General features: G+C 30.0%; 1 protein-coding gene and 1 long non-coding RNA gene across 2 annotated transcripts; one reads left to right on the top strand and one right to left on the bottom strand.

Annotated features, from left to right (window-relative positions):
• The first annotated feature begins 6,696 nt into the window (after nucleotides 1-6,696).
• LOC149062417 (uncharacterized) lies at nucleotides 6,697-8,164 on the top strand. The gene is made up of 3 exons (XR_016190389.1): nucleotides 6,697-6,892; nucleotides 6,968-7,049; nucleotides 7,962-8,164. It is a non-coding gene; the product is annotated as an uncharacterized LOC149062417 (long non-coding RNA).
• A 704-nt stretch (nucleotides 8,165-8,868) lies between these two features.
• On the bottom strand, nucleotides 8,869-9,357 carry LOC149062416 (uncharacterized). The gene has a single exon (XM_089215321.1). It carries the CDS (start codon nucleotides 9,355-9,357, stop codon nucleotides 8,869-8,871), a length of 489 nt encoding a protein of 162 aa, XP_089071447.1.
• Between the last annotated feature and the right edge of the window lie 4,764 nt (nucleotides 9,358-14,121).

Raw genomic sequence — 14,121 nt, 5'->3', positions numbered from 1 at the left:
TGCACAACATTTTATGATGATAAGTAATTAATTATTAAAAATAAATTCTATATAATGATTCAAATAATGTATGTTTTTTTTTAATAAGATTATATGTTAGTATCATAGAAAATAATTATTATGTTCTACAGTTAACACGTTTAGCAAAGGCACAACCAAGCAAGGGGTCGTTGAGTCCAGACACCCCCCCCCCCCTCACCTAACATGGAGCTCTAGATTAATTATACCATTATAGGTACCAGATTTAGTTTTTAGTTGAAATGTCTATGTTCTAATAACAAATATTGGCCACCCTCTTTGAAATAATTCTGATTTACCACTGCACTTTAACATTGGTACAACTTGTTACGTTACAATTACGGGTTAATTAATTTCCCTAATTGAAATAAAATACAATTATTCAATTTTAAAAACTGATTGAAAAATAATATTATAATAATAACTAGCTTAAATATTACTACAATATTTGAATACAATATTACTACAATATTTGACTATAATATTAAAAAAATATTATAATTTTGAACTTTTAATGATTATATAATATTATAGTAATATTTTAGAATTTTTTTATAATATTCTTCAAACATTGATGCAAATATTAATATTTTCATAAAAATATTATAATGACATTTTACAAATGAAAATTTGCTGACTGGGTTAATAATGGTCTGATCATACATTTTTTGAATACTAGATCATATTCAAACAGTGTATAGAACCATAACTGAGAATATATGTACATAATTTTTGATGGAAAAATAGTATACAAACGTCGAATATATTCAAATATACGATTTAAGGTTATCTGATACACAATCCATAGGAATTTAATCAGTTAAACAGTGTTAATGCTGTATATTCTGATGAATAGAAATGGTTTAAATGCTCAAAATTTCATATGTTAAACCATCCAAGTAGGTGTCTTGGTAGGTTAGGCGTTAGGCATATGTTGTTAGGGTATAGGGTTCAATCCTGGCTTTCGCTGTGGAATATCAGATGCACAGCGGCATTCCATTATAATAACATTGCAGCCTGGATTTTTTCAACTTTTTTCCCTTAATTTTTCAAAATTCTTATTATTTGATTGATTTTTTATCAAATATTGGATATTCATTAAATGCCTTCACTTTGTGTCACAACAGAGCATAATGTAAAAATAATAATTAACTAATTCAATCGATATTATCAATGACAATAGTTAGTATTAAAAAGGTGTGTTTACTGCGTTATGTATTTTATTTATATAATATGTTTAAAATGGCTATATGTTTATTTATTTTACTTTTTTTTGAACAGGTACTTAATACAATTATTATCATTGCATAGTAATTGTATATAATATGAACTTACTGAGCTTATTATGATATTTGAAATTTGTAAGTTATATATCGGCTATATAAGCGGATATAGCAAATAGAGGGTACATGATATTATGGAGAGACGTTTATTAAAACAAATATTATTATTACTATTTGTTTTAACTCATCTAATACAATATATGTACACTAATTTTAACGTAAGTGTATGTTTGATTGTTTATGGACCTATGTTATATATAAACAATACAAAGGTATATTATCAAAATATATATATGGTATGAGAACAGTATAATGTAGTTTTGATTAAAATATTAAAAATTAATATACTACTATATACATTATGTGTACAATACAATGTAAAAGTTTTTATTAAAATTTAATTTATAAGTTTATTATTATAATAATATTATTATAGTACAATACAATGAAATTATTTAATTTGTGAACAATTTTGAAATAAAAAAATAACGCCAAATTATATTATTGATCAGTGATCTTAATGAAATTATTTGTGCTGAAACCAAAAATTAAAATTCAAGGTTAGAATAACAAAAAAATTAAGTAATTACATATTTCACGAATAGGGTAAACGGAAAAAAAGTTTACAGTTGCAGTATAAATAAAACGATAATTCCGCTACACTTATTATTTTATTTATAAAATGAAATGGGTATGCAAATCTTATCTGCAAATGATGGTTCATGACAGTTTATTGATATAAGCTATATAGTTTGACAGTTACACATACGCTGATCATAAACCGGTATTTTTATATTATATTATACGTATTGAATTCCGTATTAGTTTCGAATTGTATACGCGAATGTTTCACCATGAAGCTTATAAAATCGAAATTAATTTAAAGAAAGTTTTATGTTGCACAAAATTGCACGTTTTTGGGTTTTTGCACAAAATTGCACGTTTCGGGTTTTTTTTATAAAAATGTACTTTTGTACGAAATAATTACTTAAAAATATGTTTTTAATCTACTCTTACAAAAATACGGGAAAAATTAACTAACAATTTCATTTACATTATGGTAGACGAAACGACTGATTCTAGAGGGCTGTATATTTGTAGTTTAATTGTTGGGATACTTCATCCAGAAATAATGCCTACTTCATTCCTGATTTCTTGCAAAGAATTGAAAAAAACCAATTATGAAACGGTTTCTCGATTTGTGAATGATAGTTTAATGGAATTTTTTGGAGACACGTTATTTCAAGACAAAATTCTGCTGTTTATTAGCGATGCGGCGCCATATATGATAAAAACTGGAGGAGCATTAAAAATATTTTATTCTAATATGATTCATATAACTTGTGTTGCCCATGGCTTAAATCGTGTGGCCGAAAAAGTTAGAGACATTTTCCCGGGTGTAAATAAACTGGTAAATAATGGAAAAAAAATGTTTTTAAAAGCACCTCATCGTATTACTGCTTATAAAAATTTTATGGACTGTCGCCTTCCTCCAGAACCTGTAATAACAAGGTGGGGAACATGGTTAGAAGCTGCTTTGTTTTAGGTTAGGTATTTAAATGTTGTTTTTGCACGTTTTTGCACATTTTAACATTTTAATTGCACATTTTTTAGATTTTAGCTGCACAAAAATCCGGTCTTTAATTATAACATTATTATAAGCTTTTTATTTTTTAATTTTTAATTAATTTACGAGAGGTAAACCATGATAATCATAGAATTAGGTTACATTTTATCGGCATTTATATATAGAGAAAAAAAATTAAAAAAATGGAAAATTTCCTTATGAACATCTCAAAACAAGTAAAAATATTTTTAAAAGTTTACGGTGTATAGAAAATGCTAATAGAGACTATTTCCTTATATCCTCAAATAGATAATTTAAAAATGTAAATAATATTCCTTACAGTTTTTTAATTATTTTGACTCCGATTTGGTCATGGTCGTGGTTGCCGTCGACGTTGCCGCCTGCAAGGCCGTGCTGCTGGCCGTCGTCGTCGTCGTCACCGTCACTGGCGTCCCCTTATTGTTGGCCGGGTTGGCCTTAGCCGCCATTTTGTTCGGTTTTTCGCCTGGAATACATATAACATCATATACAATTTTATTATGAAATGAGCTAGACACAATATAATAAATGTAAAATACTCACATTTACGGGCGATATGCCCGTAATCATTGCAATTATAACAACCTGAAACAAATAGGTACATTTCAGCACAAATTGAAGTATTTGTAGAAAAAGTTTATTAACTTTTAATAAACTTACGGCGTGCGGGCATCTTACTGCCCCTGGTATATGCAGGCGAATTATTACGGTAATTCACCTGCATATTGGGACAATTTTCAATTTTAAAAATTGTTTTGTTAGGGCTGTTCATTCTAAAAAAAAAATTACAACTTATTCACACTATGCATGTACATAACAATTGATAAATATAATTTTGGGTAAACACTCACGTGGGGTAGCTTGACGGTGCCTCGACGGTAGTCCAGCAGAAACAAAGTTTAAAGTACAAATCGCTTTCTCATGACGAGAATTTTGTATTTTGGTGGTGATGGATATTGTATTATAACAAGCTGGTTATAACTTACACCGCGTTCAAATTGCGGTAAACATGTTAGTAGTATCATGTTAGTATTACTCTTTGGATTGGACGTGGTTAGTAACGGAGGGGGGGTGGACGGGACCATGACAGAGCCGTTGAACGACGATAACGGCACGTAGCGTTCCAACCTCTGTACAGTACAGTTGATCGCTACTTTTTTTTTGCTTTTTCAATATTTTGCACAATTCCCAGAGATTTAACAATTTGTTCTTTTACTTACTTAAGTACTTACTTCAGTTCTTATTTCATTTTCATATCTTTCAGTTTTATTATACCTGACACTTCGGAGACCGGTGAGTACAAGTTTTCTATACGTATATTTGACGTGTACCCGTGTGTAAACAAATCATTTGTTATCGAATACATGTATTTAACAAAACGTTTTACATGTTAATCGATTACTTAAGCTCTATCATGTCTTTATACATTGCTGTTTATGATGATATATAGTATATACAATACATTATAGTGTATCGTGCAATGGCCTACACGCCTTTTTATCGTAGTGAGTGCTGTGTATGACTCATCGTAAATGCACGTAAAACCATGTGCCTATAGTATTTTCTTTGTATCTGTCTGCGGACATTGGATTTTTCGAGCAATAACGAAACGCAGTTATCGTGCAATTACCTATGTGTTACAATATAAGGATGACAAAAACATTGAATTGTGTTAACGGCTCTAACATTTCATATTACTTAAAAATCAATCAAGTAAATGATGAGTTCTTATTTGGCAAGGATTATCTATGCACGTATAACACTCATATTATGTTGCAAATTTAAACCAATATCGCATATAATAATACACTAACGTATTTCCTTTAATAACACATAATAACATTCGCGGTATGCCGGTATCACATATCGTTCACATCTACTGATAACATCGTTTTTTTAATAACACCGGGAGAAAATTTTTATTGTTTTCATAATATTCGATTTTTGCATGTTTGCGAATCACTATATTATTATTATTATTATTATTTTTTTTTTGTTTAATTCAATTTATTATTAAGACAAATTTTTACAGACTGTTCACACAATGGTCAAACGCTGTGTGATATGTGGTAACGTTGACGCAATTGTGGGAGTGTCTGTACACAAGTAATTATAATTTCACTGCATACATTTTATTTAAATACAATTATTGTACTGAAACATTTCTTTATTTCTAGCATTCCAATGGACGTCGTTCGTCAACGTTTGTGGATCGAATTCATCGAGAATCAGGGGTTTCCTGTCAACCGAAACTCTAAAGTGTGTTCAAGGCATTTCATTCCTCACGTTGACTTTACACCAGGAAATGCAATTCGCCGCCGTCTGACAAACACAGCAGTTCCGTCAATTGTAAGTTTATTTTGTCATGAGATATTTATTACACACACCTCAAATGGTAATTGTAGTGTTATATGTTGTATGTTGCTTACTCTTAGCCATATGAACTTAGCAAAAATTTTAACTTACTTTGTTTTAATTACGTATAATTTATAACACGAATACTACTCTTCAAAATGTATTCAAATACTTATACACTGTAACGTTCCCACAGACATCATAACATAGTGAATAGAGTATTATGCTCATTTCACATCAACAAATACAAACAGATACCAATATAACACATGTAAAAACTTTAACACTGCATTTCCTGTGTGCCATGACGCAGTTTTAAATAATACTTACCACAACTCAACAATATACAAAATCAACAATATAAAACAAATCTAAACTTTACTTAACATAGCATAGTTATACAGTGCAATACTTTTTTAATTACTTTTTTTTAAATCAATAACACCACAAACCAAGCATAAACATTAACATTTGCTTACTATTTTTATTATACATATAGGTACACAAGGTTTTTAATTAAACTATTTTTAGTTTAAAACCTATTTAACTATTTAGTTTGTTTATTATATAGTAGAAGATTTAATTTAATTTTTTTTTTGATAGGTATACTTTAGACCTGTACCTTAAACAATGGTTACATATTTTCATTATACTCAATTTAGATTTGTGGTAATAGAGTTAATTAATTTTTAAAATATTAGTTTAGCATTACTTCTAACAACACATCAACAGCATATTTATACACATATATACATTTCATTTCCTGTGATTAATGATATTGTTTTATATAAAACCACTGCAACACCAAATATCTAATTAAAACAACTTAAATTAAAATTATCATTGACCGTCATTGAAACATTAATTCAATAATTTCAATCTATGTTCTAATTTTTTGAACAAATATAGTTAGCTAACCTAATTGGTACTACTAATGGATAAATTTCAATTCTGAAATACACTCAACAGAGTATAATATAATTTTAATTTAAACGCATAACTGACTTATCGTATTCTAAATCTGTGTTACAAAAAAATTTTTGTGTAATGTTCAAATAGGTACGAAATATGTATATGTTAAATACACCAGAGTATGAGTTGTCTGTATATTAAATTACAACATTGATACATTCACTACAAACAAACTGTAGAAACCTTTTTTTATTTTTTTACATATTACATTGTTTTATAATTTATATATAAGTACAGGTAAATACCTACTTAAAAACTAATCATTTTTGTCAAATTGTGCTGTAAAAATTAAAAAAAAAAAATTATTCCTTTGTTTTTGTTTTAAACACTTTACTGACAACCCATGACTATATAGGTGGTTGGAGAGCAACCAGCACCTGACCGTGAACCACCTGCAGTTCCCGCAGATATTGACAATGCACACGGTGGCGCAGAAATCGAGTTGGAGGTAGAAGTCGTCCAGATAGACCAAGTTTTGATGAATGACGATAATTTTGAGGTGATTGAAGTTCATTTAGAGGACCAGAACGTCGAATTTATTGAAGTTAGTATGGACGACGTTGTGGAAGTACCAGACCTAGTGGAGGTGGTGGTCCCTGACCATAATGAAGAGATGGGACTTGAAATCAATGCTTTACTCCAACCCGTCGATGAAGAGGTCAGTGAATATTTCTTTATTTTAATATAGATGAAAAATAAAATTTGCTACAATTTTATGATTTTATAATTGCAGTTTGAACCAATTCCTCTGGGTTAACCTAACCAATGATAGACCGTCCTGCAGGAGTTAACAATCCATACGCCCAGGCATTTCAGTAAGTCATTAAATTTATTAAATTATTTGAAATTAACTCATCACATTGTACTTATTAAAAGTGATCTACAATCATTATTCCGCCTTAGAGTTCATAATTTTAACACATTACTTATATTTTTATATTTCAAACACATTACAGTTAATTCGACAAATTATTAATTTTTTTTTTACTCATAAGCTGATTCAATTTCATTATTTCGATGTGGTTATTAGGTATAATTAATAATTCGTACACACTTTTTATATACACAAGTGCTCACTAACATTTATTTCATTTTAAATTCATATTTTTGTAATGTTAATCACAATATGGTAAAATAATTATATTTTAGAAAAATAAAATAATTTCCAAGTAGCACTCCAAGAATTTTAAACTACCTGACTTAAGTTACTATTATAACTACAGCGCCAAACCTAAGTCTGGGTTTATTATTCATATGTAATTTTCTTCTACCGACCATCATGTCAGTGACAATAATTCAATTTTTTGTTTATTCTTCTCACATAACATAAATACATTAATAAACATTTTTCACATTGTTTTCCAACAGTTATAAAATTCTCTGCAGTGTACAAATGTACACTTATTAATGATTTTTACAAACTGTTTTTAAACCTATATATGCATCACTAAATTTAATTCTTAATCCATTTGGACGCAGAATTTCATGCATAGAACAAAGTGTTGAATTACTTGGCACTATTCATTTTAATAATATTCCAACTGCATTCTGTTGTATGTGATTCTGTATAATTCTAGGTATATACTTATAAAATATTAAACACTACTGTAATACCATATTATACAAAACAAAGTATATGGCTATTATGTATCTATATATTACTTTTCTCCTCCCTGCTTTGGTATGTGGAATTTGCTTTAGTAATAAACTTAAAAATATATTTTTAGGAACATGAGTCAGTATGCAAGGGCAATACTCTGGAGTGCGTTCAAGACAAAAATCCTCAAGCCATATATATTTGGTGCTTTTCTCACATACTAAATCTTGTAATTTTTGATACATATGATAAAAGTACAAGTATGAGAAACTTCTTTGGTGAATTGCAATCATTAATAAGTTTTATGAGAGCAAGGAAACGTATTGCTGTATGTTTGGGCCGTACGGCGATTTGTTTTTATTTAAATTTATCGAACGCACGACAATTAGAACTTTCAATATATACACACTAAAAAAACTAACGCTTTTGTTTAGCCAAACAATATAATTATATTTTATTTTTTGTTATTTAATATCTTTCTTATTGAGATAATTTAATACAATAAATTTTAATTACGTATAATTTTAATTTTTATGCTATTTGTGGTCTCATTTAACGCGCTTAGGATTGGCGATAGACAGTAAATCGATCGCAGCTGTCACGAGACTAAAAATTGCTCCGTTGACCGGTCGAACCGATAGCTCGTTATCATAGCTTATTTTACGTATGAATACAATAGTATAACAACCGCGATCAACCACTATTATCGACCGTCAATACTTAACATACCGCCCGACATTTTAGGCTGTGCTAAAATCTATCACAAAAAAAATGTATGAGAATAAAATCAAATCTAATAATTACAATACACAAGCAACAAATACCTTATTACACAATCACAGTAGTTTGAATACATCATTACAAATATTAAACTTACAATGTGTTATACATATACAATTTCAATGCTTGACCAATTAATACATAATAACTAATAATCAAATAATAACTCAAATAATAATATAAGAATAGATAATGAAAAAACTCATAACAACACACATCTCATTTTAATAATAATTAATTTAAAAAAAATTTTTTTTTTACTCGTCTGTCGTTAATATACATAAAGTTCGAGTTGCCCTCTTTATTTCACCTCGCGCGGTCTTCACCATTGCCACCCTTGCTACTCCGTCGTCGCCGGCTAGTAACCGCGTGACTCGCCCCAATCGCCACTGAAGTGGAGGTATATTGTCCTCCTTAATAACCACCATTGATCCCTCCTTTAGATTTATTCCCTTATACTGTATCCATTTTTGACGGCACTGCAACTCCGACAAGTACTCGGTTCGCCATCGATGCCATATCTGCTGTGTAAGCTGCACGGTTCTTTGCCACCGGCGCAGTCCATTTGATGACATAGTTGATATGTCAGCTTCTGGTATACAGCTAAGAGAGCTTCCGATAAGGAAATGACCCGGCGTCAGAGCCTTTAAGTCCGTAGGATCGGATGAGAGGGGGGTGATAGGACGTGAATTTAGACAGGCCTCAATACGCACCAACACAGTATACAATTCTTCATACGTTAACATTGCGTTACCTAATATTTTTCGTAAATGCCCCTTTACCGACTTTACGGCTGCTTCCCACAATCCTCCGAAGTGGGGAGCACGTGGAGGAATGAACTTCCATTTGACTCCTAATTCATTAGTCACTTCTTGAAGCTGCTGGTCAGGGGCGTGCCTAGGGGGGGGGGGGTGTTCACCCCCCCCCCCCCCCCCCCCGAAAAATAAAAAAAATTATTAATAAAAGTTGTACACTATATGATATATACGTGGAACTTGATTAGGCTAGGTTCACATGGTGTCTTTGCATCGCTATCGTGAAACACGCTCATTGTTTCGTATCTATTCATACTATCATGTGAGCAATATATCAATATATGTATAGGTATAGGAAATCCGTATACCCATAAATACGCGCGATTGACCGGAGCGCGTGTACGATAACACATCGGCTATTGTGCTTTATCTCCGAATTTCCGATATGATATATTGTGTTAAAAATGCGATAGAGAAATTTAATGATCATGAAAATTGCCAGTACCATAAACTATCTAAAGAAGTTAACCGGGCTAAGATATTTTCAGTTATGGCAGATGAAACTACTGACGTATCTAAACAAGAGCAAATGTCTCTATGTATCCGTTACATTGATCCCGATTTGACATACCCTTTAATTCGAGAAGATTTTTTAAAGTTTGTAGTTGTTTCTGATTTAAGTGGCCAAGGTCTAGCGAAAACTATTATTGAAAATGTACAATCGGCAGGTATTAACTTAGATTTTTTAATTGGCCAGGGTTATGACGGCGCGGCTTCTATGAGTGGTCATTTGAATGGTGCTCAAGCTGTAATACGTAAAAAATATCCAAAGGCATTATTTGTCCATTGCAGTGCGCATTCTCTTAATCTTGCAATCAATGATGCATGTAAAATAACTGTTGTCAGAAATACTGTGGGTAGTGTATCGTCAGTTTGTAATTTTTTTCGAGGATCAGCTCAACGCACTGATGTTTTAAAAAAGCATGTGATAAATCATTTTTCAAGTAGTAGACATACAGTACTGTTATCGATGTGTGAAACGAGATGGGTATTATGGGTAGAATGTGATGAAAGATTTTTCCCAAATATAAGAAAACTGTTGGAAATATTAGCAACTTTACCCGTGTCTACGGCAACCGCAGAAAGGACATTTTCTACTTTACGGCGTATCAAAACATATTTGCGCAACACAACTGGCGAAGATCGGTTAACTGGGTTAGCTCTTCTTTCAATTCAAAAAGAAATTAACGTTGATCCTAATGAAGTGGTAAGAAGGTTCGCTTTAATACCTCGAAGACAAGGATTCATTCTATGATTTTTTTCTTATATTATAATATATATGACGAGTGACGACAAATTGTTCAAAATTTATTTTAATGTATTATAAATTATTATTATTATTTGTTTTTAATATTATTACTATTGAATAATATGATGACACGATATAGCGAATTAATATCTAGTAAAATAAATACACTAAAATACGTTATTAAAAATTTTGTACCCCCCCCCCCCCCCAAGAAAATTTCTAGGCACGCACCTGCTGCTGGTTATGTTGATCAGACAGAAACAAATCACGCAGTAATTGTCCATTTGCACCTACAAAATTCGTGCCGTTGTCTGAATAAATTGATTTACTTAGTCCACGTCTCGACCAAAATCTTCTTAATGCTGCTAAAAATGAGTTAGTACTTAAGTCTCCAACCAACTCAAGATGAGCTGCTTTGGTGGCGAAACAAATAAATACACAAATGTAACCTTTTGTCGGCTGTGCGTTTCGTCGTAAATTCGATTTTACTAAGATCGGTCCCGCGTAATCCACGCCGCCAACTTCAAATGGTCTTCCTGGTTCTACTCTATCCTTTGGTAAGTCTCCACAAATAGGTTGGCATTTGTGTACGGTTTTTCTTGCGATGTTTCTTCCTTTCATTGGCCAATATTGTTCTCGTATCCTGGTGTCGCAGTCAAATCTTACCCCCGGATAATTTTACCGGGGTGGGGGGGTATGATTTTCCTAGGGTAATTTTACCCCCGGTAAGATGTACCTAGGTTATTTATACCCCCCGTTAAAATTATCCTAGGTTAATCATACTCCCTCAGGAGGGTAGGTTAGGCTAAGATAATCTTACCCCCCGGTAAGAATATCCTAGGCAAATTATACCGTGAGGGGGGTATGATTTGCCTAGGATACTTTTACCACCCCCCCCCCCCCACCGTACAATATTCCTAGCACTGTATTAAGTTTAAAATTTTTTTTTTTTTTTTTAAAGAAATTTACAATCTATACCTTAGGCACAATAAGTAAATGTGAGACAGAATATATATAAGGTATCAAAACAATTAATATTAATATAAAAACAGTTTACAAAGTTTAAAAATACTGCAAAAAAAAAAAAATTTTTTTTATTATTGAATTGTTTTTTTACATTAATAACAATGATGAATAAATTTCATTACTTTTTGTGTTACACGCCTAGTAAATAAAAAAAAAAAATGAATGAATGCGTTCTAAAAACATATGAATTATAGTTATACCTACCGAACTATCGAACTAGCCAACTATTCGAACTATCCTAAATACTAACCCTATCGTAGGTTTTTCATAGTAGACCAATTGTAATTTAGAACATGACAATTTATTATGAAAATAATTTTGCTTTTTTTCCTTATAATATTACGATAAAATTGAATGCATACAATGCTACAATTTATATTATTGGTACATTTATAACATGGTTCTCCTTTTACTTTTATAGTAGTATATAATTAATTAATATCTTGGTCTAGTGTTCATAAGCGCAACTAGACCTCCAAAACAGGGAGTGCTAAACTTTACGACCAAATAATTAAAACATTTTTCAGGAAATTTTCCATAATAATATTATTTAAAAACATAACGTTCATGGTATTTCATTAAAATAATAAAAGTTAGATATAAAAAACAGGGGGTGCTAAAGACCGTTTTGCATAATCGATGCATAAACGATAATAGAAAATATGACTCTGTATATCAACTCATTATACAGTAGAAGTGTAGAAGTAGGTATGTATTTGCATAACTAGTTTAGAACATTTTTATTTGTTAATAAAAATGTAAAATGATTACCTATTTTAGAATATGGAATACAGAAATTAAATGATTTTTTTGGTGATAATTATTATCAGTGTTCGAAATGGAGGGCGGTAATGGTACGGTGGGATGGTATCCCTCCACTTTCTATAATTCACATTTTACATCCTTCCAATTATTTTGTCCAAAATAATGCATCCCTACTACAATTATATACAAATAATTATATCCAATTTACATTGGAGTTTTGCATAAAAATTTTATTTTATTACGATGATTTTTCAATTTGTCTTGCATAAATAATACAGTGTTATTTTTTTATATTAATTAAGTATTTTTACTTTCAATTATTTTATATAATTATATTGTTTAATATTTATTTTGTTAACAAATATCAATATAAAAATGCAATATAAGCATGTTTTTAATTTTTATATATTTTGTTTCTAAGTGATTACACTTATATGTTTTATTATATTGTTTTGATTACTACTACGTTTTGCAACATAATAATGTCATTACTCATTAATCATTACCTAATTTGAAAGTTATAAATATGTTATTATAGGCTATAGACTACCTATACTCAATAGTCATATATAAAAAAGTTTAGTTACTTTTTTGTTTACACCTTACACCTTCTGTATACAATGCATAGGTACTGTAAGAAATTATTGATGAACTGCGCGGAGATAAATTATATATACATGCAAATGTGTTTTACGTTCTAAATAAAAAATATAATTATAAGTACATAAAAATTTAAGCATATCAACAATTAAGTCACCAAACTGAAAAACCAAAAATGAATATTTATATAATATACAAAATTGTATTATAAAACAGGTGTAAGAGTACAACTCATCTCTACCTCTAATCGCCTGCTGTGTGTAAACTAACTAAACCATAATAAATAAGAATGTTATGAAAATTTAGGCATCTCTCCACTTATTTTAAATCACTTTGACAACTGATTATTATAAGTTAGCTTTCAAACATTGTGGGTACTTAATAGAAAGTCTAAAGAATATGAATAAGAGCGTTTGATTTAAGTCCAAAAATGATTGTCTACTTTCTCTTACATTTTAAATTTTAACCTAATCGACTAACTGATTTCACAAAATAATAGGTACTTCTTCAGTAATTAGTATAGTTGACTGTTAACCAAAAAAAAATTTTAATTTTTATACAGTTATATTATATGCTAATATCTATCTATATTTTATTCTTATTATCATTCTCATAAGCACATACATATCTTTGAGCTTTTTTCACTCTAGTTCTGTCAATAGGTTATTAGCATTGAAATTGTGTTATATTTATGTAATATAATGATGGTTTAATGCCAAAATCCATAAAAATTACTTTTTATTTTTACACATCAGCTATATTAATTTAACAATTAATCAATCATAGTTTTATAATTATTATTGTCATTAAGATTTTAAATACCAAAACAATATTATTAGGTATAACATTAACATCAATATAGTCAAAAGTGTATTGTTTAGTAGTTATATAGTTAATAATAAGTACCTATATTAATAAATAAATAAATAATATTTTAACAATAACAATATATACACAGGCTCTGCAGAAGAAGCAGACTAGTCCATTAACAAAAAAAAAAAAAAAACAAAAATTAAAAACTTTTAAAACAAACTTAAAACAAAAAACTGTCAAAA

Source organism: Diuraphis noxia, unplaced genomic scaffold (assembly GCF_037042655.1).
Source record: "Diuraphis noxia isolate RWA-SAM2 unplaced genomic scaffold, SU_Dnox_SAM2 contig0001, whole genome shotgun sequence".
In the NCBI taxonomy this organism is placed as follows: Eukaryota; Metazoa; Arthropoda; class Insecta; order Hemiptera; family Aphididae; genus Diuraphis; species Diuraphis noxia.
The sequence above is the reverse complement of the archived record's forward strand: the minus strand, read 5'-3'. Positions and strand labels throughout refer to the sequence as shown.

Bases quoted from the DNA above. Each gene is read 5' to 3' on its own strand.
- LOC149062416 (XM_089215321.1), bottom strand. From the start codon at position 9,357: ATGTTAACGTATGAAGAATTGTATACTGTGTTGGTGCGTATTGAGGCC.